The sequence below is a fragment of the Bufo gargarizans genome, chromosome 3 (assembly GCF_014858855.1).
Source record: "Bufo gargarizans isolate SCDJY-AF-19 chromosome 3, ASM1485885v1, whole genome shotgun sequence".
Classification (NCBI taxonomy): domain Eukaryota; kingdom Metazoa; phylum Chordata; class Amphibia; order Anura; family Bufonidae; genus Bufo; species Bufo gargarizans.
In genome coordinates this window covers 555,372,381-555,399,474 of record NC_058082.1, presented here as the reverse complement: position 1 = coordinate 555,399,474, position 27,094 = coordinate 555,372,381, and the positions used below count along the sequence as shown (strand labels likewise).

The 27,094-nt window shown below is 43.9% G+C and overlaps 1 protein-coding gene across 2 annotated transcripts in view; it reads left to right on the top strand.

Annotated features, from left to right (window-relative positions):
• The window catches only part of LOC122930659 (limbic system associated membrane protein), a 681,978-nt gene that overhangs the window by 435,592 nt on the left and 219,292 nt on the right, over positions 1 to 27,094 (top strand). For both annotated transcript variants that reach the window (XM_044284186.1, XM_044284185.1), the window contains exon 3: positions 24,779 to 24,904. In XM_044284186.1, the coding sequence (XP_044140121.1) occupies positions 24,779 to 24,904 (126 nt within the window). The remainder of the gene's footprint in view (positions 1 to 24,778; positions 24,905 to 27,094) is intronic.

Below are 27,094 nucleotides of genomic sequence, written 5' to 3'. Positions count from 1 at the left end.
CCACCTTGTTGGACACTCGCTACCAGTCCAAAATGGGGGCCTTTTTTACACCCGCTCAGAGGGAGGACAAACTGAACTACTATAGAGACATCTTATGTAGTCAGTTGGCCGCTGTCTATCTGCACCATTGTCCATCCTCTTACAGGTCTGACCAGTGGGGCCCTCTGTGCTCAGGTTCCTCTTCCATGGATGCTGTGGCAGGGTGGGGGGGGGATAGGAGCAGTTTTGAGCTCCATCAGCAGCAACTTGAGTCTACAGTCGCTGATGAGCAGCTTTCTTTACCCGCATAGTGAAGAAACTACTCACCAGCAGCAGCTGCTAGACCTGTAGCAGGACCAGAACCAGCAGTTGATGGCGTACTTGGACAGCACCTTGCCACCCCACATTGAAGATCCGCTGGACTACTGGGCAGCCAAACTTGATTTGTTGCTGCAGCTAGCAGAGTTTGCCCTGGAAAAGCTGTCCTGCCCGGCCAGTAAGATGGCATCAGAGTGGGTGTTTAGTGCAGCGGGGGCCATAGTTACCCCAAGAGGAACTCGCCTGTCCACCCAAAATGTGGAGAGACTGACCTTTGTCAAGATGAATTAGGCATGGATCAGCCAGGATTTCCACCCACCAATGCCTGACTAGATCATCCATGGTGCCACACCAACACTTTGACAAAAGTGAGACCGGTTTCTTCTGGCTACCTGCCTCAGTTACTTTTCTGATACTGCCACCCGCCTGATGCCACACATCTGATACCAAGTGCTCCTTCTTTCACCCACCATCTTCAGCTGGTATTCGTATTGCCACCCACCTCCCCACTCTGTCACTGGGTCACTCTGTGGTCTCCTGATGCTGCTTCCACCTCCACACTATGTCACATTGCCACTCTGTGGCCTCCTGATGCTGCTGTTGCCACCTCCACACTGTCATTGTGCCACTCTGCAGCCTCCTGATGCTGCTACCTCCACACTGTCATTGTGCCACTCTGTGGCCTTCTGATGCTGCCACCACCTCCACACTGTCATTGTGCCACTCTGTGAACTTCTGATGCTGCTTCCACCTCACCACTATGTCATAGGGCCACTCTGTGGACTTCTCATGCTGTTCCCACCCTACCCACTTCATGACTGGGCCACTATTTTGCCTTTCGGCCTGGCTGACATCATCATTTATTTGACCCTTCTTCTGATCTGTCAAAAGGAAGGAAAAATTTAATGCACAACAGATCCCACAAAAGCAGGAGTGGGTACAAAATACAGAAGACTTATTTTCAGAATATTCATCCACGTGTCAGCTCTGTTTTACATCCACTCCTGTTTTTTTTTTTTGCATTAGCAATACTGATGGATTACTGACCATATGCTGACCGAGTGAAGGCGGATGCTCCACAGACAGGACCCAGGGGTTATTGTTCTGACGGATCAGAGGAAGGGCAAAATAATCAGTGACGTCAACACAAACTCACTTCTGACACCCTCTCCACTCTGTCGGGGGCTCTACTTGTATGAGTGTTTAATAGAACAGTTTCTGTAGACATCTATGTGGAATCAGCTGACAATGGGGTAAAAGGAGAGTGCACAGTGTTCTACACCGCTATACAGGCACAGTGTTCTACACCGCTATACAGGCACAGTGTTCTACACCGCTATACAGGCACAGTGTTCTACACCGCTATACAGGCACAGTGTTCTACACCGTTATACAGGCACAGTGTTCTACACCGCTATACAGGCACAGTGTTCTACACCACTATACAGGCACAGTGTTCTACACCACTATATAGGCACAGTGTTCTACACCGCTATACAGGCACAGTGTTCTACACCGCTATACAGGCACAGTGTTCTACACCGCTGTACAGGCACAGTGTTCTACACCGCTGTACAGGCACAGTGTTCTACACCGCTGTACAGGCACAGCGTTCTACACCGCTATACAGGCACAGTGTTCTACACCGCTATACAGGCACAGTGTTCTACACCGCTATACAGGCACAGTGTTCTACACCGCTATACAGGCACAGTGTTCTACACCGCTATACAGGCACAGTGTTCTACACCACTGTACAGGCACAGTGTTCTACACCACTGTACAGGCACAGTGTTCTACACCACTGTACAGGCACAGTGTTTTACACTGCTATACAGGCACAGTGTTCTACACCGCTATACAGGCACAGTGTTCTACACCGCTATACAGGCACAGTGTTCTACACCGCTATACAGGCACAGTGTTCTACACCGCTATACAGGCTTTCTGCTGCCAGGAAATAGCTGTTTTTGAATGCGATTCACTGGAAATAAATTTGGATCGAACCGAATTGTTTTTGAAAAATTCGTCGAACCAGCCGAATCAAATTTTTTAGAAATTCGCTCATCTCTAATCATTATATTATCCCCTATTATTCCTCTACTCTTTGCCCCATGTTCTTCACATTCTCATTCTTCTTGCAGTTCTACTTATTTCCCTTTCACTTCAAGTTCCTCTTCCTTACTTTAATGGCATTTTCATTTTGAAGTAGGGTGTTGTTGCAGTTGACTGAGAAACATTTCTGCTACACGTTATCCAAGTTGGGAACATTCATTTGACAAATCACTCTTACAATAAGTCTTGTGCAAACGTACAAGAAAGAATCACATCTTTCTGTGGCTCCCTGCTGGTTCAGTGTCTGCACACTGCATGATCTACTGTAAAGAAAGGTAGTAGGGGGTTACTAAACACAATTTCCAAGAATTCTATATATTACTACTCTGAATTCTTACTACTATTTTTACTACTCTGAATAGTTTGATACTATTGATCCAACATGGTTTTGACCTGTACCACCTTCTAGTCTCGTTTCACCTCCTTTACCTGACCCTTGACTTATTTAGCTATACTTATATCTGTTCTGCAGAACCTCAGCATGGTTCTCCTTGACCTCCACTATAACTTTGACCTGTTTGACTACCCACTGATATCCCCCACTCATCATTCTACTTTCACTGGTGTCTCCTGACATTTATGTGTCTTCAGGCCATTGCCATTTACTCTGGTTCTGCGTCCATTATACAAGGAATCAGACACTAGACAAGCTTAGCACACCAAAATCCTGGGGCCAACTGAGTACATCAACCCAAATCACAGCTTTGCTAAAAGGGGGGGTCCTAAATGTGACTTGTTCCAGTCAGTTGATAAAGTGTCCTCAGTCACAGGCTCAGTGGACATCTTTGTATCCACTCTGTATAACATATATGGCACTTCCTATATAAAATGGGTCTTCCAGAATTAGCAAAACGTCTGTGTTCTTTCAGCAGCAGAAAGACACCTGGCCACAGGTGGTGTCCACTATTGCTGCTCAGCTCCGTTGAAGTCAAAAGGCGCCACAATACAACCTGTGGACAGAGGTGGTGCTGTTTCTGGAAGGAAGCAGACACATTTTTGTAATCTTGGACAGCACCTTAGTAGGCATTCCTTGACAGCTTCAGGCATCTTCTCGTGTGGAAGACTTTATGTTAACCTTGAGTATCTTTACCTGTAGGACTTCCCTTCTGGAGCTATGGAAGCCTTTGGGATATGCAAACCTTGCTTTGATTGACCCTTAAGGGTTATACAGTCTTTTGTCTTCCGAATATCCTGGAAAAAATAAAGAGAACCCAATTGGCTTCTTTCTTGACCGATCATTGCAGACCGATCAAGCTAGAACTTTACAAGGAGAAAGAGTAAGCTTATATCATTATGAGCTGTAGTCCTGGAGCATCAGCCTCCTTCTCTTTACACTTCACCGCTCTTTTAGGTCTTTGCTAAACTTTGCCATTAGCAGCAGTCACATCCAAGCAAAGGCACTCTATCTACTCCTATCCAACTACGATCGTTGAGAGCAAAGGAAGCTTGGCTGGGTCCGTCTTGTCACATCATCACAAACATCTCCAAAGTAGAGAGATACAGATCTGGCAAGTCCCAGACTCAAGTGCAAAGTGACGGGAAATTTCTTTTTATTGTAATCTCCAGAGAGACTGCAAGTAATATACCAGATGTGAGAGATTCCAGCTCTCACTCTGCTTGCTTTGTTCAGATGTGGCAGTACAGGTGTCGCTATCCATGGTCCTGAACTTCTCCAGGGACCAAACTGTGATTGTTCTAGTCAGCAAGTCTCCTGAGAAACATAATAGTGATATCTTCCTTCTATAGAAGTCTTGAGAAGGAAACATTAGCAAGACAAATCCTCGGTTGCAAAAGCAATTGTTGGATATTGTCAATTACATGAACAGTCTGCTATTATAATCCATCGTTCCGCTACCCACAACCACCGAGACAAATGCCCATCGGATAGTGGAAGAAATTGTGAATTATACCCAATTAATGGGTCATGTGATGTGGTGCTTACAGGGAAAAATGATTGTTGGGGGGCCGTCAGGTACTAGGTACTTGTTTGACTTATACTGTAGCAATGCTAAATGTAGCAAATACATAAAAAGTACAAAAAAATCCAGAATTCCTTCTCACCATCTTTGCCCCACTGAGTCTCAATTTTCTATGTAAATTGTGCAAAATATCAAAAATGTACCCCAAGAGATCAGTTATGTTCATGTTCCTCAATACAGAAGGAATGTGTCTGGCTGAAAGGCACTTTCATAGGAAGCCCTTCCCCACTGCTTTGTCTACAAAAGAAAACAGCAATGGGTTAAAGGGGTTGGCCACCTCTTGGACAGGGTTTTGGCAAACCCCCTACCTGCAAAAGCAAAGCATACTTACCTACTTCCTGCAGCTAGGTCTTGGCTTCTTCACCCCTAGTCCTCAGATGCCGCACTCTAGTCCCTTGCTGTCAACACTACAACCAATTTCTGGCTGCAGCGTTGACCTGCTCCCTTTGCATTAAGTCTATTTGTCATGTGACCTAAGGCGGGCAGGTCACCACTACGTCCAGTGATTGGCCGCAATGGTGTAAAAGCAGGTATTGACAGCGGGGAACCCGAGCAAGGCAGACAAGGATGGGGAGCAATAAAGCCAGACCCAGAGGTGGGAAGCAGGTAAGTATGCTTCCCTTTTGCAGATTTGGTTAGGAAGGAGGGGTTTGCCAAAACCTCTCTAAAAGGTGGTCAATCCCTTTAAACCTCAATGCAATTAATAACTGTATTCTCTGTGAGATTTCTACAAGACTGCTTGCTTCAGGAGCAGACATCTAGAGGGACATTTATCATCCTCTGTTTTGCTTCCTAACATCCCCACTTCAGACATTTTCGCTTACAAGTCTTGCAGTATATTATGATTGGTGTCAATTGTTTCACCAGCTCAACACAGACCCAACACCTCATATTTCAGCATCCTAAAATTTGGATATAGGCTCTGGCTCAAGGAGGAGGAAGAGTCCGGAGCAGACTGATACTGCTATATGACATCCAAGTGTCCTAAAAGGTATATACAAGAAGGTAGCAGTCTTCATTAGACACCCCCTTAAAGTGAGTTAGCACAAAAATCAGGGGATGTTCTTTCAGAGAAGATGGCCATAGAATATCATGGAACCAAGAGCATCTCCTCTAGATAAGAGAACGGTCTTCATAAAGGGATGATATATATGAAAAGGGTTCTGTGCACCTATATTTCAGGATGTGTAGACCAACATTTGGCTTGTGGACTCCAGTTCTTTTTATGTAAATGGTCACTATTTCATTATTTGTGCTGCAGGGAAATTGAACCCTTAGTGCAAATTTTTCCTCACAGATTACAGCTGATCGATGAAGGTCCCAGCAGAAGGATATTTTGTGATCAGCTTATTGTCTTATTGTTCTAAGAAGTAGGGATTGCCCAAAGTGGAGAGCCCCTTTAATATGACCCTTTCTAAAACGTCATTGTCAACGTCAGATGCCTTGTTTCTCAGATATCCTTCCTCTAAAAGTGTATCTCCAGCCAAGAATTAGAAAAAGCTGCTTGAAACCACTCCATTGTACTCCGCCATTCACATGCTGGTCATGACATATACTGTGGTCTAGTTGAGAACTTTGGGGACATGTAGAGCTTCATGGGCTGAGATCAATCTCATTTACTCCTGTATCTAGTTCTGCGTCCCATCAATAGGTTTCTGGGCATGGTTGACCAAGCTGTATTCACTGGTCTGTTGGATATTGGACTGTATCTGGTTCTTGGGTCTAGATACAAGTAGATGGTCAGCCCCATTGGGGTTCTCCTACATGTTTTCTGAATAGATGACATCTACCATGGTCTGGTTGTGAACTTTAAGGAGATGTAGAACTTCATGGACGGAGAACAATCTCATTTACTTCTGTATCCAGTACTACATTCCATCAAAAGATTTTTGGACATGGTTGACAAGCTCTTTTCACTGGTCTATTGGTCTAGATGCCAGTGAATGGGAGCCTTTTTTTGGAGTTCTCCTACAAGTTTTTTGAATAGATGACATCTACTGTGGTCTAGTTGAGAACCGCGTAGAGCTCTATGGACTGAGATCAATCTCATTTACTCCTGTAACCAGTACTACATCCCATCAACATGGTTGATCATGTTTTGTTCACTTTTCTATTGGGTAATGAACTGAATCTGGTTCTTAAGTCTAGATAGCAGTGGATGAGTCTAGATAGCAGTGGATGAGCACCCCCCTCCTACATGTTTTTTGAAAAGTATGTCCCTTCTTTACCTAACCTCTTGGCTCAACATATCCTGAGATGAGCAGCTTTAAAAAAAAAAAAAAACATAATTTTGCGATGCTCTGTCATGAGATGTCTATCCTATATGTGTCTGTGCTGCCACCCAATGGTTGTGATTTGAACTGCAGCCACAGATTTTGCTTGCATGTTGTTATATTGAGAAATTAAGCCAAATTCCAGTTCAATGTGGTCACATAGATGAGGATGAGGCCACTTACCGCTTGACCTACTGTATCTGTCTAAATGCAGAACATTTCAAGTGTAAAATGACATAAGAGGAATTAATTTCCTGGCATTAATCCCCGACCCATGTGGCCAATATTGTATTAATTAGCATTCCTGGGAAGTGTCCCCTTTGTGCCACATGCTAAGCTCCTGATCTCCAGCGCTGTGGGTGCAGCACCACATTAACATCGCAGTCCCAGAGGGTGAAATACTCACAAAAACACCAGGTACCTCCCGAGCCAGCGAGATGAAAAGAGGCCGGGAAATAGGATTGTTCGCAGGCAGAGCGGAGGGGAGATTATTTAATTAAAGCTGACAAAGCTCCTCCGTGATAGTAAATTCTGGCAATGCGAAATTAAAGTGCGTTTTGCCTTATAATTGAATTATTTACTACAAGCCGCCCGCATTGTACTTGGCAGGCAAAGGAGGTAAATGTGCCCCGTAGACTCCAAGGCAGAGAGGGCTCTTAATATCCGCTGCTCTGTTATAGGGGTCAATTTAGACTTAGAATAATGAATAACTGATATACATTTTATATGCAGTGCCTGCAAATGTCCCCCCTCCTCCATAAGCCAAACGATTTGCCTGAATACTGGCTGCAATAATTGGGATAAGGCGTGTGTATTTATTTACTTTCTAGGGGATTGAATACTTTTGCAAGGTGCTGCATGTACATATATTACAGAAATATAGCATGCACACATTTCATTCCTGCAATGCCCATTCTAACAATGACTATGGCCAGGACTTATTCTGTACAATACCACTCGCTGGCAACTCTGGATGACTTCTTCTAGAACAGTAAATGATACGTTCCGCCACATCACAGATGTTGCTCTAGAGCGGTATAATGACAGCCTTGTGATAATGTTCTACAATGTAACATATTCCAGGACTTCTAGCTCTCTGATTGCTAGATACAGTTACATAGTTGGTAAAGGTAAAAAAAGATCGGAGGTCCATCAAGGTCCATCAAGTCCAACCTATGATCCTACTGTGTTGATCCAGAAGACAGCAAAAAAAAAAAAAAACTATGAGGAAGATACCAGTTCCCCTATATAAAAACAAAACAAAAAACTAATGACTGTTACCCCAGCCAGGCACCATGTCATTTAGTTCTAGCTCAACTGAATGTAATGATACCTTTCATTGAGTAATCCATCATTCTGGAGAAAATGTTAGGTGCCCCAAGGGCAGGTTCTAAGCCGCTCTGTGCATCCTCGCTCCTCCTTGTTCCTCTTCCAGCCCCAACCTCTCCTTCTTGAATAACAGAGCCAGGTTCCTTACCTAATGGTGAAACCTGTTTTCCTCTAGACATATAGGATGCCCCCTTGTTCTCTTATAATCTAGAACAGAAACAGGTCACATGATATTATAACATTTGGTAATAGATTGGGTTGCACTGCACTACGTGATCTAGAACACACAAGGAAGCATAAACAATCATTCTTTCCTTAAAGAGCATTTGTCAGAAGGATCAACCCTATTGCACCATGCATTCTGCTTGGTGGGGTTGGTCCTGCTGATTAAAATGATACCTGTCTTGTTAAAATCAGTTGTGGCGTTTCTGAGAAAATGACTTTTATTCTTTATGCATTGAGGTCTTCAGTGCACCGGCAGTCGTATCATTGACCTCAAGCAGTCGGTTGATACTGGATAGCGATGCTTTTAGACCCTCGCTGCCAAGGCAAAATGGGGGAATGTTTTCCTCTGGCAGAAAGGGAGGACAAATTACGTTACTGCCAGGAAACACTGTGTACGCAGCTTGCTGCAGCTTATGGTGAGCAGACGCTTGCCGCCTGCGTGTCTAAAACGCCTCCTGCATGCAGTACTTTTGTTTCCAAAAACGGATCTCAGACGGAAATGGCTCAAACGGATGACAACTGATGCAACATGATCCGTTTTTTTACTGGATCCTGTTTTTTTGTTGCTCTCTCTCTCTTCTGACAGATCAGAAGAACGCAAAGCTATACGGTGATGTGAATGCCACGGTTCCGGTGGGTGAACAGCTTGCTGGATCCGTGCTGCCGCTAGTGCACGTGGAAGTCTGCTCCGGCCCCATTCACTGTAATGGAAGGCCCAGCCGCAGTACAGCAAACATGCCGAGAGGCGGCCGGAGTAAAACTACGACATGTAGCCTCCGGCCCGCCCCCATTATAGTGAATGGGGCCAGAGCGGACTTCCGGCAGCACACGTGCACTAGCGGCCGCACGGGTCCGGCAGGCTATTCACCCACCGGGACAGCCTGCCAGAAAAGGCTGCCGCTAATGTGAAAGTAGCCTTACATTTTCTGAAATTTTCTCACGGTCCGGGCAGGCTGAATTTGATCAATAGACCTCTCCTTGCTGCCGGTGCCTCAGATGACTTTGGATTTTCGGTTCTGGTAAGGGGCAATAGAGGTTCCCTCAGAATATGTAAAGAAATTGTCCATGGAGAAGCCCCTTTAACCCTTTGAGGACAAGGGGGAATTCTTTTCTTGCCTTTTCATTTTTCCCTCCTGGCCTTCCTGCGCCATAACTTTTTTATTTTTCCATTCACATAGCTGTTGGGGGCTTGTTTTTTTCTGATGGCGCTGTTTACTGTTGCATACAATGTAGTAGAAAGCTGTAAAAAAAAATCCAAGTTGAGTGTGAAAAAAAAAAAACATTTCAGTACAATTACGATGATACCACATTTATACAGTTTTTCTTGTGTTTTTAATACTTAATGCAATGAAAACTGCCATTTTCTGACCCTGATAACTTATTTTTACGTTTACTAAGCTGTGTGAGGGCGCATTTTTTTTTGTGAGGCAATCTGTACCTTATTGGGGTGTGTATGACTTTGTTATCAATTTTTTGGGGGTCGGTGAAGCAATGAGAAAAGGGTGAATCCGCCATCTTGATTTTCCCCGTTCACCGCATTGGATAAATATTTTTATAATTTAATAGTATCTGTGTTTTAGGATGCAGTGATGTCTATTATGTTTTTTTTTTTATAGTTTATATATTTTCTTATTTTGGGAAAAGAGGGATGATTAGAATTTGCATTTTTTTTATATTTTTGAGAACTTCTTAAAAATGTTTTTTTTTTATTTAACCCCCCCCCCCCAAACATTTTGAACGTGCAATTTTTAGATTGAATTTCTCATATTCCGCTGTGATTTTACACAATAGATTATGAGGAATTCAGTCTTTTTCTATGGCGTTCTGCCATTTGACCACGGCATCTAAGGGGTTAAATGTCTGCGATTGGCATTATTGCAAATATTAGCCCTGAGTGTCTGGTGTGTGACACAGGCACCCGGAGGCCATGCTGAACGTTCTGCTCCAGACATATATGTCGGATGTCCTCAAGGGGTTAAGGAAAATGTTCTCCTACCATAAAAAAATCCATATAAGAAATATAACTAAAAAAAAAAAAAACATTAAAAATGAGAACGAAAGCAACGTTTTCTCAGGTGGCCTTCGAAGATTAGAACACATTTTCCTTTCTAGATCTGCTAAGAAACTAAGCAGATTTGATCCACCGGCTGGGATTTCATCAGAAGAGAAGCCCCAGATGTTCCTCCATTGATGTGGTCAGCCGGTGCGTATCGCTCAGCAGTATGCGAGTTTCCACCAAGTTTGATTTTCCCATAGAGAGTAAAGTGTTAATGGAGACGCTGACGTCAATTCACACTTCACTTCGGCTGCAAAGTCTGGCAAAAATCAGCACATTTAGAGAGTTTAGGGAAGGACTATTCCAAAAAGCTTTTTCAGTGGAGCTTGAATACTGACGCGTTTCATTGACTTTTCATGATGCTTTCTTCAGTGTCTGCTTTTTACAAATACTTTTGGTTTAGGAGGGTCCCCCAAACTAAGCTGATCAGAAGTTGACCCATTTCTAGAATCCCCAGAGCTGCAATATGCGGTGAGCACTGGTAGCAAGTGTTCAAATTCCCTGCAGCGCCGCCACAGGGGAGAAAAAGCATTGCATTGCTCCCTTTGATATCTGTGGGATGTCCATGCATGGACGTGCTGGGTCCTCCAGAGATTCACTTTGATATTTAATAGATGTCTTGAACTCCATAAGCAAATGGCCAAAAATTGCAAGTTTCTAAATAAAAAATAAATAAAAAATCTACCTTTTTATAACCTCATACAACTCCTTCAAAGGGGTTGTCTACGTTTTACATTCCCTTTCTATTAAAAGGGTCTACAGAATTAACTTAATCACATGTTTAGGTGAGGGTGGGATCTGCTTATTCCCCCTGCAGTGCCTCCACAGGAGAAATAAGAAATAACACTATGAAAATCAATGGATTCATAGATGTCCTCCAGAGGCAGAATTGTCCTTTGCAGCCACTTTTTGCTCTATTTCATTAATGATCTTGAACAACCCCCTCCCCAACCCCCACACTATCAAGTCTGATATGACAGGTAACAGAGGAGAGGGAAGGAAAGTACCCTTTCACTAGGGAGAGGGAGGAGTGGTGACCCCAACTCACCTAGCACTGGCACCTGGCTGCCCTGACATCCCTAGATGGGCTGCTCACCCGTATGCCGGTGCCTTGTCCCGGCTAACCCTGAAAGAAGCCCTAGGTAGTGAGTAGGGCGATGGGAGTAGTCCTCACCATTGACACCTAGGGGAACAACAGGGAAAGGACAAACAACACAAACACCAAAAACAACCCCCAAAGGGAGACAAGAACAGAAGTGAACCGGAGATCCAAAAGCATCACAGCAACTACAACTCCACCAGTGGTCAGAATAGAAGATCTGGAAAGAAGGTCTAAATCTAGCAACAAGGGAAGCAGAAAGGGAGAATATATAATAGCTGGGAACGACTGACAGAGAACAGCTGAAAGGAAAAGCTACAGATTTCTAAATGGGACAAAAAGGATTGCAAACCAAAGCAGGAAAATCTGGACCGGAATCCATTCCCACCACTAGGACATGGAGCAATCCCTTGAAACCAAGAGAGTAGCCACCCGCTGGGACCTTCTGACCCCAGGGACAACAGGGTCAGCGATAGGTCGTGACACCCTCATGATACACACCTTGCATTCTTTTTAAAGAATGTGCTGAATTCTAATTGAATGCTTAAATATAATCTAATGGCTCTTTGTTACACAATGTAAAAAGACGAGACTTGCTCTGTTCCTACCTTTTGTCTTGCATATTTTTGTCCTGTAACTGCAGGTTTCTTCAGCATTCTTGCTTTCTTTTGTATAGACCAGGTGAGCTTTAAAGGGAACCTGTCACCTGGATTTTGTGTATAGAGCTAAGGACATGGGTTGCTAGATGGCCGCTAGCACATCCGCAAAATCCAGTCCCCATAGCTCTGTGTGCTTTTATTGTGTAAAAAAAACCTATTTGATACATATGCAAATTAACCTGAGATGAGTCAGGGACAGGACTCATCTCAGGTTAATTTGCATATGTATCAAATCGTTTTTTTTACACAATAAAAGCACACAGAGCTATGGGGACAGGGTATTGCGGATGTTCTAGCGGCCATCTAGCAACCCGTGTCCTCAGCTCTGTACACAAAATCCAGATGACAGGTTCCCTTTAAGGCCACCATACTGATTATTGTATTGTCAACCCAACCCACCAGGAATGGTGGGTTCGGCCAAAAATCTAATGTGTATGTGGAGCTCCTGACTCTCGCCCAACAGATGATGTCTGGGAAGAGAAAGATCAGGTGAACAGAATTCTTTTGCCCAATCTTTTTGTTCTCCCAAGAAGTAAACCGCCACCAAAAGTGTTGGGCAGAAATTGTCTCCTCTCTCTCCCCATAGATTACACCTTCAGCTGAACCAAATGCATAGGTATATATTGGCCAGAAGACATTTTCGTCAAATGATCATCCAGTCAACAGTTCTAGAATATGTATGGCCAGCTTAAAACAAACTTGTGTAGAATGGAGCCATCAGAAGAAATGTGGCCTTAGATCAGTAAAGGAAAAATACTAATTTACTCAAAATTCAGTACATTTCAATTTTGACAAATATTGTAAAATTACCGGATCCGGATTTATGGTCACGTTTATAATAAATATTTGACTAAGTCAAGCATATCATATTCAGTCTAAGCACCACCATGTATGGGCCATTGCTACATTCTGGTGAGCTGACAGACACCAGATGCTATACTACCTACCGTATGTCGTCTTTGTAGTACATGTGAAGTTGAAGGCATGAGTATAACTATAACATTAGCAGGGACAATAGCTGAGGTAGGGCATGAGTCTTATAAGTAAGTGAGAAGGTAGTATAGATTGAAACAGGGCACTGAAAGCCCAGTAAAGAGAAAAACCCCACAGTAATGTATGGTGTGGCCCTCTTCCAACCTTTGCTATGGTTCCCATGGTCACTAATTATGCCATGGGTCTTATGCATGGCCTGAATTTTTTTCCATATGTCACCATATGCAAAAAGGTATCTTCCAAGAAACGAGATACTGCTTTGTTAATTATTTTCCCATAGGGCATGCCCAATAAATCTCCATACCATGGAGCACTTCCGGTAAATCTCCATACAGGGACAGTTTCTTTAAGTAGAGCCATTACCCTACCAAAACATGAGTCACCATAAAACACTTTGTCTTCAAGTCATAAATATAATTTTCCTTCGGATCTGAATGTTTTGATTTCATGATTGGACGTGGTCTACTTTGGATTTGAATTGGTTGTCTGTGGAGGTGACATTGAGTAATACTGCTGCCCCCGATTTTGTGTTCTCTAAATTTTAACTCGTTTTCAGGAAACCCAGTTAGCGGAAACGTGCTGTCCAACACGTCAATGTGCTGTTTTTCTTTCCTAGGACATTAAGGTTTAGATAGAACCCAAGCCAGGGGAATGGTCTAACCCCAGTACGGTTCCCACCACTCTGATATTCAGGAGACATTTTATTGGAAATGCAATACGATATTTGTCTACGTCCATGTTGGGTAGATGAAAGATCATTCAGCATTTCCATCATGTGCATAGCCTAGGCGGACTCACATCGCCCCACCGGGTCTTCTGTCTGAGCTGAAGTGAGTAGGGAGATGGGAGCAGTAGTCCTCACCATTGACACCTAGGGGAACAACAGGGAAAGGACAAACAACACAAACAATCCCCAAAGGAGACAACAACAGAAGTGAACCGGAGATCCAACAGCATCACAGCAACTCACCACAGGTCAGAATAGAAGATCTGGAAAGAAGGTCAAAATCTAGCAACAAGGGAAGTAGAAAGGGAGAATATATAGTAGACATCAGGGTTTAGGTAGAACCCTAGACTTGCCAAGCCACGGGAATGGTCTAACCCCAGTACGATTCCCACCACTCTGATATTCAGGAGACATATTATTGGAAATGCAATGCGATATTTGTCCATGTCCATGTTGGGTAGATGAAAGATCATTCAGCATTTCCATCGTGTGCATAGCCTAGGCTGACCCACATCGCCCCACCGGGTCTTCTGTCTGAGCTGAGTCACAGCTTCCTTTAGACTTGTCAGTAATTATTCCTGTTAGCTTCATGCCATGAACAAAAAAAATTGCTAATCGAATATGGCTATGAAAGTGGGAATAGGCACATAAGAAAATGATGTGAGATGGAAATATAAAGTAATGTTAATATTTTGAATAATTCAGAACATTTTATACCAGTTTTACCCCCGGGCGGTGAGCATAGAGAACAATGTAATTATGCTTGGTATCTGTATATAATTGAAATTCCTTAGGGAAAGGGAAAAAGTGTCCTTTATATTGCAGAACTCAGCAGGGCATTGCAGAGCGCATAATGGAAATGTAAGGCTCCTTTTTTTTCTGTGCTGAGTTTGGCAAAGTTTATCTTTCTATAGGCAGATTTATTGGGTGTCATTTTTTGGGTGGTGTTGGGATCCTTGTGAGATGAGACACATTCAGGGTCACGTTGAAAACTCAGCAGCCTATGATGTTAGATGTCTCTTGTATTGAAAATAAACCACTCTGTTCTGTAGAGGTGCATAGATACGGGAGCCAGTAGATGACCTCAAGTTCTTCCAGGATTGGCGCCCTTCTTTTCGAGGTCTCACTCACTATCTACTCAACCCTGGAACCCAGTGGCAGGAATCTAATTGGGCATATTGATTAACTGGAAGCCCAGTCTACATGTGGAGTGACTGTTTATGTCTGCACGTTCTTCTCAAGGTCAACACTCAGAGCTGTGCCTCAGTTTTCTACTCCAGTCAACAATGTGTCAGAATAGATGTTCCTTGTAGATATTGTTGTGGTTGTACGCCAAGCTAACATGTATCAATGCACCAATTGTTGGGATTTGGATTCCAGTCGGTATTATGGCACTGACTTGTGCCATGTAAGGGTAGAAAATACCACCTGTGAAGACCATGGAGTTCAGTTGGCATCTCCCTCTCACCAGTTCTGGAACTTGTGGTAGAACTAAAAAATTGGAAGTATGACTGAAGAGTAGTAATGTGGAGATCCATTAGTGATGTGCCATCCATTGGCTACTTGACTTGATATATCTTGGCAGTCTGGATTTCATTGAAGTGCTCTCACAACTAGATATTTCTTGTATATGGAGTAGCCAAGCGGGATGTCTACATATAAAAATTGAGGACAATATCAATAATCATATTGGGGAACACCCCTGGAGCTTCTACATTCAGACTTGTTCTATACTACCCTCTTTGTAGACCAGGAGCACTAAGCAGGGTCACCTTATCCATTGAGAATGGAGATGTGGTCCATGTGAACTGGAGGCACCATGAGCCCATGAACGGGCAACACATGGCCACACAACAACTACATAACTCCATCCTTTTCCCAATGGTACCAGTGACCTTCAACCAATCCTTTAAGTCTGTCACCAGTCCAGAAATTGACTTGAATTAGCATGTTAACTACTGTTCTTGTTAAGGACTATAAACCTCAATTCTTTGCTTCCACCGTTTTTGTCGAATTCTCCCTGGATGTGATATAAGAATATTTTGAGTCTGGGTCTTTACCATAATTTTATGTATACTGCGGAGCTTCTTAAAAAACATACCGGAGTCATTAAAAAGCACCAGGCAGGTAGCAGCTTCTCTGTTTACTCTGCAGCAAGTAAAGCAGAAAATGATTTTGTTTCATTCCTGACTACACACGAATCCTGAACCGAGAAACTGAAAATGAGAGACACAAAATGAAAGAAATTATTTCGTCTGAGACCCAGGAGAGGAGACCGAGCCACGACTGTACAAAGACAAACCATCTAGAAAAGAGATGATGAGAAGAACAGGGACATGACCGTGCTTATGGGTGTTAAAAGCTTGAGTTGGATTGATATTAGAGATGGCGATAGCGCTCCCAATATTCTCTGTAGTGATGGTGATATCCTAAGCATCACTTAGTAGGAACGGTGATCTTGGTAGTGACTGCTTTCTCTTCATTTCTAGTAGGAACTGTGCTCACAATGACCTTAGTAGTGATGGTGCTTCCAATACCCCTAGTAGTGACAGCTCTTACAATACAGTGGTCCCTCAAGTTACAATATTATTTGGGTCCAGGACGACCGTTGTATTTTGAAACCATTGTAAGTTGAGTAATCAGTTCCAAAGCCCCAAAATGTCATCCAAGATAAGAGAAAATGAAGATTTAAGAAAAATAAGCAGATAACTAAGACAGATAAAACAAGTCCTTACATGTAACAGTCAGAAAGAGCTGCTAACTAGTAACTAATCCAGCTATCTTACCAGAGAAGTAGCCTATCTTGGTTGGATCTGAGTCTGAGACATTGTATGTTGAGTCTGGTTTTAACTTACGATGGGTCAGAAAAGACCATTGTATGTTGACATTATTGTATCCTGAGGCCATTGTATCTTGAGGGATCACTGTACCCCTAATAGTGATGGTGCTCCCAATACCCATGATAGTGATGGTGCTCTTAATACCCCTAGTAGTGATGGTGCACCCAACACCCCTAGTATTGATGATGCACCCAATACCCTTAGTAGTGATGGTGTTCCTAATACCCCACCCAAGTAGTGATGGTGCTTACAATACCCCTAGTAGTGATGGTGCTCTTAATACCCCTAGTAGTTATGGTGCACCCAATACCCTTAGTAGTGATGGTGTTCCTAATACCCCACCCAAGTAGTGATGGTGCTTACAATACCCCTAGTAGTGATGGTGCTCTTAATACCCCTAGTAGTTATGGTGCTCTTAATACCCCTAGTAGTGATGGTGCACCCAATACCCTTAGTAGTGATGGTGTTCCTAATACCCCACCCAAGTAGTGATGGTGCTTATAATACCCCTAGTAGTGATGGTGCTCTTAATACCCCTAGTAGTTATGGTGCTCTTAATGCCCCTAGTAGTGATGGTGCACCCAATACCCCTAGTAGTGATGGTGTTCTCAATACTCCTAGTAGTGATGGTGCATCCAATACCCCTAGTAGTGATGGTGCTCTCAATACCCCTAATAGTGATGGTGCTCCCAATACCTCACCAAAGTAGTGATAGTGCTTCCAATACCCCTAGTAGTGATGGTCAGTGATGAGCGGCAGGGGCAATATTCAAATTTGCAATATTTTGCGAATATTTGGGCGAATATTCATCATATATTCACGAATTCGAGAATTCGTGATCTCCAGTCATTATTTTCTTGATTGCGAAAATCAACAATCGGAAAATTTTGCGATACCCTAAAGTCAAAGATACTACATCCTTCTCATTGGGCCACAAGCAAGAAGCAGTGAGGGATCATTGGTACTGCTGAAAAAAAAATCTAGAATATTTGCGATTACGAAGATCTAGCACTATATTGTAGATATTCGCAAAATTCTCAAAGTGCCAATATTCGCGATAAAAATTAACAATTCGAATATTCGTGATCAACACTAGTTATGGTGCTCTTAAAACCCCTAGTAGTGATGGTGCTTCCAATAACCCTAGTAGTGATGGGGCTCTTAATACCCGTCGTAGTGATGGTGCTCCCAATGCCCTTAGTAGTGATGGTGCACCCAATACCCCTAGTAGTGACAGCTCTCTCCAGCATCCCTAACACAGACAGTACTCCCAATACTCTTAATAGCAATGGTGTTCCCAATAACACAAGTAGTAATGGTGCTCCTAATATTCCTAGTAGTAATAAGTAGCTTAGTAGTGACAGAACTCCCAATAACCCTAGTAATGACAGAGCCACCAATACCTCAGTTGTGATTGTGCTCCAAATAACCTAGCAGTCAAGGTCCTTCAATATTCCTAGAAGTGATAGTGCTCCTAGCAGTCTTCATGTAGACAGTGCTCCCAATACCCATAGTAGCAATAGTGCTCCCAATACCCCTAGTAGTGATTGTGCTTTCAATACCTCAGTAGTCCTGGTGCTCCAATACTGCTTGTAATAATAGTGCTCCCTTTACCCCTAAGGTAATGACGGGGCTTCCAATACCCCTAGTTGTGATTGTGCTCCAATATAGGGTTGGGCGATAAACCGGTGTTCTCGATATACCACGGGATTAAAAAACGGCGATATCGATGTTTCTTAATTACCGTGGTATTTTAGTGACATCATAGGGGCAGTCACACGTCACAGTGCTGATTGCCTCTAAAACGTTTGGGGCACATTGCAGCCGGCACAGTGGAGAAGAAGAGAGTCCCTCCCCACTGTGATCCGGCTACCGCTGCGCCACCAATGAGAAGATAATAGTGAGAAGGAGGTGGAAGGTCTGTGGCCGCTGCACCACCAATGAGACTCAATACAATTATACACTGCTGGTGCCGGCCATATCACATACCCAGCACCCGGTCTCCATAACAGGAAGCGTCCTGTCATTGAGACCGGGTGCTGGGTATGTGATACGGCCGGCACCCGCAGTCTAGATTTGTTATAAGGGGTTAATTAAATTCATTGGTGGCGCAGTGCGCCCCCCAACCCCCCAGTATTAGAATCATTGGTGACGCAGTGCCCCCCCCCCCGCCTAATTGTTATATTCATTGTTGGCAGTGGCGACAGGGTCCCCTCCCCCCCTCCTCATTGGTGGCAGTGGCGACAGGGTCCCCTCCCCTCCTCCTCATTGGTGGCAGTGGCGACAGGGTCCCCTCCCCTCCTCCTCATTGGTGGCAGTGGCAGTTCTAAACAGAGCCCCAGCAGTGTAATCCTCGGTCTCCGATCCATTACCATGGCAGCCAGGAAGCTAATGAAACCTTCCATGGTAATCTCCCTGCTGCCGTGTGCACAGAGCCCAGGGAGTAGGGAGAGTGTAAAGTCCTATTCACCCTAAAAATAAAGTATTACAATTTTAAGTCTTCCCCTTTCCCAATTTTACATAAAAAAATATGTAAACAATAAAAAAAAACATATTATGTATTGCCATGTCCAAAAAAGTACAAACTATTAAAGTATTGAAAAATATCTTCTATTAGGGAACGCCGTAACAAAACAAAAATGTTTAAAAAAAACACACAGTTTGCCATTTTTTTTTTTTTCACCTTGTCCCCTCAAAAATAGGATAGGACGGTTCTATTATGGGCCGGACCTTCCATAAAATGCAGAATGCACGCAGCTTTTTTTAATATTCTAAATGGGCATTTATCGCAATCAATTTCTTAATATCGTTATTGTGTGAATATTTTTGATATCGCCCAACCCTACTCCAATACCTTAGTAGCCATTGAGCTCCAATACTCGTTGTATTGATAGTGCTTTCAATACCCCTAGTAGTTATGGTGCTCCTAATAAACCTGATAGTCATGGTTCTCCAACCTCCCTAGTAGTTATGTAGCTTTCAATACCCCTAGAAGTGACAGGGCTTCCAATACCCCTAATAATGATGGGGCTTTCAATACCCCTAATAATGATGGAGTTTACAATACCCCTAATAATGTTGGGGCTAATAATAATGGGGCTTCGAAAACCCCTAATAATGATAGGGTTTACAATACCACTTATAATGAAGGGGCTTGCTATACCCCTAATAATGAAGGGGCTTGCAATACCCCTAAAAATGATGGGACTTCTAATACCCCTAATATTGATGGGGTTTAAAATACCCCTAATAATAATGGGGCTTTCAATACCCTTAATTATGATGGGGATTATAATACCCCTAATAATGATGGTGTTTACAATACCCCTAGAAGTTACAGGGCTTCTAATACCCCTAATAATGATGAGGCTTCCAATACCCCTAATAATGATGGGGCTTCCAATACCCCTAATAATTATGGAGTTTCCAATACCCCTAATAATGATGGAGTTTCCAATACCCCTAATAATGATGGCGTTTCCAATACCCCTAATACTGAAGGGGCTTCCAATACCCCTAATAATGATGGGGCTTCCAATACCCCTAATAATGATGGGGCTTCCAATACCCCTAATAATGATGAGGCTTCCAATACCCCTAATAATGATGGGGCTTCCAATACCCCTAATAATTATGGAGTTTCCAATACCCCTAATAATGATGGCGTTTCCAATACCCCTAATACTGAAGGGGCTTCCAATACCCCTAATAATGATGGGGCTTCCAATACCCCTAATAATGATGGGGCTTCCAATACCCCTAATAATGATGGGGCTTCCAATACCCCTAATAATGATGGGGCTTCCAATACCCCTAATAATGATGGGGCTTCCAATACCCCTAGTAGTGACAGCGACCCCAGCATCTCTAGTAGAGTGGAATGTTCCAGCACTACTGAGGATCAGACTGCACACAGAGAGACATAGATCTGCATAGGAGCTGTATACTCTACACTGTACACAGGGGATTTTCTCAACTGATTACAGTATTTGTAGAGTACTTTAGCTTCCCTTTAACAAGAATTATTGAAAACCTTGTAAACTATGATATATACTCCAGTCACTTAAAAAAATATATATATATATCCTCATACATTACCTACACTCAGATCCCACAACGCACAGCGCTCTGGTAACAGGAAACCAGCAGTATTATGATTCCAGCTCTGCAGGATTTCACTCCAGATTGGTAAATGATAAATAATACTTTCCTGTTGTCTATTTCTGAACATTATATGCAGATTTACACTGTAAAATGTTAAAAGATGAACTTTCCTGCACTGAAATGTCTAGAATCTGGAGCAGACGGGAACGAAAATCTCTCCAGTCGCCTATAAAGTCTATGTGAAATATTATCAGTGGCTTAAAGGTCTGCACCTGCCTGCAAATCTTGATATCCTGCATTTGCAGCAGAAGACGCTGCCTCCTTAATGCCTGGAAAGCGAGTGCTGCAGCCTGCCAGCTGTGATTTATTGGCCGACATCTTTTCTGTTTTCTTTTAATATCCAGCATATATAATACATAACCTTGTCAGAGCTGCTCAATCACTCGTATTCATCCTTGTGCCTGCTTACCTGCCGGCTGTGAGGAATTTGCCGCCGGGATCTTAATGACTTAGGTGTGTATAGGCTAGCAATAAATAGAATTAAGGCGCATTACCATAACAGGACTCTAGGGTGGCGCAGTTGAGGAGGCATACTTTCCGACATATGAATCCCCATTTGTGGGAGAAGGAATTAGAAAAATTGCACCCCCTTCTCTGACATTAGCTCCTGCTCTGCAGATATTGACTCTTATTTGCCACCTTTCCCGGAGACTTCCAGAAAAGGGGGACTTCTAAAAGACCCATAATCTCCAAATAACTCTCTCCTCACCCCTTTCCTGCACTTCTTTCCCCTCCGGGGTGATGCCACAGACAACATCCCGAGATTGACCTCAGTTAGGTAGTTGACTGCGGTAACGTCCCGTATTAAAGACTGCAGAAGCGGGAGTGGTGTGGTGCATATTCAGATCTTTGAAAAAGTCTTGTCTGGGGTCTGTATACAAGGGGCCTGGTCTAGGGTCTGCAGAAGGGGGTAATATTTAGTACTTTTAATTTAAATGATGTAGGTTTGGGAAGTGTCCTTTATAAATGAGTGTGGCATAAGTCTTGGAGCACTGCACTTTCTATTCTTTGTAATCTCCCCAATCCCCCTTTGGTAGGAATGTATTGTCTAAAGCTGCTCCTCAAAGACTTATTGCTCTGCAGCTATTGGCTGAGGATGTTCTTCATAGACTTTCTGCTCTTTAGCTATTGGCTGAGGCGGCTCATCAAAATTCCTTGCTTTGTAGCTATTGCCTGAGGTTATTCCTCACAGAGATCCTGCTCTGCAGCTATTGGCTGAGACTGCTCCTCACAGACCTCCTACTCTGCAGCTATTGGCTGAGTCTGCTCCTCAAAGACTTCTTGCTCTGCAGTTATTGGCTCAGGCTGCTCCTCATGGACCTCCTGCTCTGGAGCTATTGGCTGAGGGTGATCCTCATGGACCTCCTGCTCTGCAGCTATTGGTTGAGACTCCTCCTCACAGACCTCCTGCTTTTCAGCTATTGGCTGAGACTGCTCCTTGACAGACCTCCTGCTCTGCAGCTATTGGCTGAGACTGCTCCTCACAGACCTCCTGCTCTGCAGCTATTGGCTAAGACTGCTCCTCACAGACCTCCTGCTCTGCAGCTATTGGCTGAGACTGCTCTTTGACAGACCTCCTGCTCTGCAGCTATTGGCTGAGACTGCTCCTGACAGACCTCCTGCTCTGCAGCTATTGGCTGAGACTGCTCCTCACAGACCTCCTGCTCTGCAGCTATTGGCTGAGACTGCTCCTCACAGACCTCCTGCTCTGCAGATATTGGCTAAGACTGCTCCTCACAGACCTCCTGCTCTGCAGCTATTGGCTGAGACTGCTCCTCACAGACCTCCTGCTCTGCAGCTATTGGCTGAGACTGCTCCTGACAGACCTTCTGCTCTGCAGCTATTGGCTGAGACTGCTCCTGACAGACCTCCTGCTCTGCAGCTATTGGCTGAGAGGCTCCTCACTGACCTCCTGCTCTGCAGCTATTGGCTGAGACTGCTCCTCACTGACCTCCTGCTCTGCAGCTATTGGCTGAGACTGCTCCTCACAGACCTCCTGCTCTGCAGCTATTGGCTGAGACTGCTCCTCACAGACCTCCTGCTCTGCAGCTATTGGCTGAGACTGCTCCTCACTGACCTCCTGCTCTGCAGCTATTGGCTGAGACTGCTCCTCACTGACCTCCTGCTCTGCAGGTATTGGCTGAGACTGCTCCTCACAGACCTCCTGCTCTGCAGCTATTGGCTAAGACTGCTCCTCACAGACCTCCTGCTCTGCAGCTATTGGCTGAGACTGCTCCTCACAGACCTCCTGCTCTGCAGCTATTGGCTGAGACTGCTCCTGACAGACCTTCTGCTCTGCAGCTATTGGCTGAGACTGCTCCTCACAGACCTCCTGCTCTGCAGTTATTGGCTGAGAGGCTCCTCACTGACCTCCTGCTCTGCAGCTATTGGCTGAGACTGCTCCTCACTGACCTCCTGCTCTGCAGCTATTGGCTGAGACTGCTCCTCACAGACCTCCTGCTCTGCAGCTATTGGCTGAGAATGCTCCTCACTGACCTCCTGCTCTGCAGCTATTGGCTGAGACTGCTTCTCACTGACCTCCTGCTCTGCAGCTATTGGCTGAGACTGCTCCTCACAGACCTCCTGCTCTGCAGCTATTGGCTGAGACTGCTCCTCACAGACCTCCTGCTCTGCAGCTATTGGCTGAGACTGCTCCTCACTGACCTCCTGCTCTGCAGCTATTGGCTGAGACTGCTCCTCACTGACCTCCTGCTCTGCAGCTGTTGGCTGAGACTGCTCCTCACTGACCTCCTGCTCTGCAGCTGTTGGCTGAGACTGCTTCTCACTGACCTCCTGCTCTGCAGCTATTGGCTGAGACTGCTCCTCACTGACCTCCTGCTCTGCAGCTGTTGGCTAAGACTGCTTCTCACTGACCTCCTGCTCTGCCTGCCCTCTTCCTTGTATATAACATACATAATACCACTAGTACTGGGTGATTTACTCTGCCTTCTGGTGCAGATACAGCATGAAGCAGAAGACCTCTCAGTATGACCAAACTGCAGACAGGGGGCGGGCAGAACAGGAAGTCTGTCAGACAGTAGCTGCAGAGCAGGAAGTGATGTCAGAGAAGGTGGCATCATCTTGACTACTTCTCCTGACCTTTATAATATACAGACAGGCATACATTTGGGAAACCTCAGTGAGAGGATTAACAGGGGTATCCCCATCTGGATATTTATAGTAAATTGTTAGGATATGACATAAATGTCTGATGGGGCATTTCGACCTTTTGGACCTGCTCCTGTCCCAAGAATGGAGCCCCAGTGTGAACAGAGGTCAAGCTGCACATCATTTTCTCCATTCATGCTATTGGCTTTCTGAAACAAGCCATGCCCTGGCTCAGCTATGCTTTGAGGGCCCATAGTGGTGAATGGAAGTGTGAGTGGCCTTGCTTATGTGGTGTCCTTTCTATTCACTGTTATGGGAATTCCAAAAATAGCCGATTTCAGAAGTCCCATGGCAGTTAATGGAGAGGACGCCAGCTAATTAAAGTCATTGTCTCCATCACAAGTTGCATTTTAGCATTTTTCTTTATCCAAAACCTCAAAGAGTTTAATTTTGATGGCACTTTTCCAGATTACTGGCTTCACTCTTGTTTTTGAAGATAAGTGCATCCTAAACCAATGATGTGTGAACAGAGTGTAAGACTCCATTCATGTGGCAGAGAGTTGAGCACCAAGCACACGACGTTCCAACTGCTCCATACTGTGGTAGCGTAGAGGCTCCAGAAGCTTCTGCAGGTGCTTCCAGACCGAACTGCATTGTTCTCCACTAGAAGCAATGAACATGCAATGCCAACGGTTTTGCGAGTCCAACAGAAGTTATATGGAATTATATGGAGGCATATGGATATTCAATGACTGCTCTTATACTTCTATGGGTGTTGCATTATGACTCCATACAAAGCATGAGCAGGAGGATTCCCTCCACCCTTTTATAGACTAGTGTAAAGTCTGAAACAATGTATCAAATGTGATGTGTATGATTTACTGAAATATTTCTATTGTTCTTTTCTTTGCCAGTTCCACCAAAGATCTCCAACATCTCCGCGGACATCACTGTGAACGAAGGAAGCAACGTGACTCTGGTGTGCATCGCTAATGGACGCCCAGATCCAATCATCACCTGGAGGCATCTGAACCCAACAGGTAGACACATTCTGATATACTGGGGAAAGGGGGTATAAACTTCTCTCCAACATGGAGAGGCCAAGGAGTAGGGGTAAATAAAGCTTAATCAATGTAGAGGGAAATGTCCTGCAACTTTCCAATGTTGCAATTCATCACCATTTCCAAGAGCTCTGTAGGCTGTCAGTGAATGGAAACATCTATGTTTATTTGCAAAGGATGAAACCTGTAGATGCACGGTAGTATGCAGTGTAGACCTAAGTTTCTAAATTTTTTTAAGCCATATACCCCCTACTCAAAACAGATTATATACCCTCAAGCTTGTGACCATACATACCCCTGGAGACATGGCATGGGGTACACGAGACTAAGGTTGAAAAACTATGGTCCTAACAATCCTCTTTGAGATATAAACATCAGCAGTATAAATATCTCTCATTTGTTACAATGTATCAGTGTAGCCTGGGCCACTCACATCACAGAGGATTGTCCACAATGGATGCAATTGTGACAAACTCTCTTCGAGAAGCATCAGGTCTCAAAGGATTTTCAGCATATAAACAAGAATATTTCTGTCCACTAAAATCAAGCAGAGATCTTGAAAATGGTGAGCAATATGCATGGATGTTGCATGTCCTTTCATTCCACAACCTTTCATTCAAGGTTTATCTACCCCTTCAAGGACTCTTCATGGAAGAGTTACCTATTGCATGACTTAACTGAATCACTTTGCAAAATGTTGGTATTGCATGGTTGCCCTTGCACATGACATGGAAAAGCTCTGTAGTAATAGTTGTGTCCAGTATAAAGATCAGAATTGACCTGGTTTTTCCTGGACCTGAGGGGGCGGGCATGACACAAGAATTCTGTCTTTGGTGTTCTTGTGTCTTGCTCTGTCCCCACAAGGCACCCCTCAGTGTATTCACTTTTCCTGAAGAGTTCCATTAAGAACCTCTCGCTGTTTCTGAAGCAGATTCTTAAAAGCGTCAAAGAAAATGACTGAAGTGAATCTCCCAGTAAGTGACAAGTGCACTTCATGGGATCCTCACCATTATTATTCCTGCACATCATTTCTACCATTGATAATGACATAAACCGGTGATGAGCACTAATGCACTTCATGATATTATCAGCATTTGTTTTTTTGGTCCTCGCTTGTAAAATATCAGCTCTGAACACGTTTCTGGTGGACAAATATCAATGGTCAGCTTTACAGCTCATTTGAATTATTATATGACTGAAAGAAATGTTTACTCTAAAAGTATTAATAAATCTGTGTGGATTCATGGCATGATATCTTTTAACAGGGGTTAGAGTTTTGGTCTTCAGGTACATTGTTCCAAATACTCTGCATAGACAATATATAACATTTTGGTTATCTGCAGCCACCACTAGAAGGAGCTCAGGAGATTACTACAAACAGATATATACAACCACCACTAGAGGGAGCTCAGGAGATTACTGCATACAGATATATACAGCCACCACTAGAGGGAGCTCAGGAGATTACTACATACAGATATATACAGCCACCACTAGAGGGAGCTCTGAATATTACTACATACAGATATATACAGTCACCACTAGAGGGAGCTCAGGAGATTACTGCATACAGATATATACAGCCACCACTAGAGGAGCTCAGGAGATTACTGCATACAGATATATACAGCCACCACTAGAGGAGCTCAGGAGATTACTACATAAAGATATATACAGCCACCACTAGAGGGAGCTCAGGAGATTACTGCATACAGATATATACAGCCATTACTAGAGGAGCTCAGGAGATTACTACATACAGATATATACAGCCGCCACTAGAGGGAGCTCAGGAGATTACTACATACAGATATATACAGCCACTACTAGGAGGAGCTCAGGAGATTACTACATACAGATATATACAGCCACCACTAGGAGGAGCGGAGCTCAGGAGATTACTGCATACAGGTATATACAGCCACCACTAGAGGGAGCTCAGGAGATTACTGCATACAGATATATACAGCCACCACTAGAGGGAGCTCAGGATATTACTACATACAGATATATACAGTCACCACTAGAGGGAGCTCAGGAGATTACTACATACAGATATATACAGCCACCACTAGAGGAAGCTCAGGAGATTACTACATACAGTTATATACAGCCACCACTAGAGGGAGCTCAGGAGATTACTACATACAGATATATACAGCCACCACT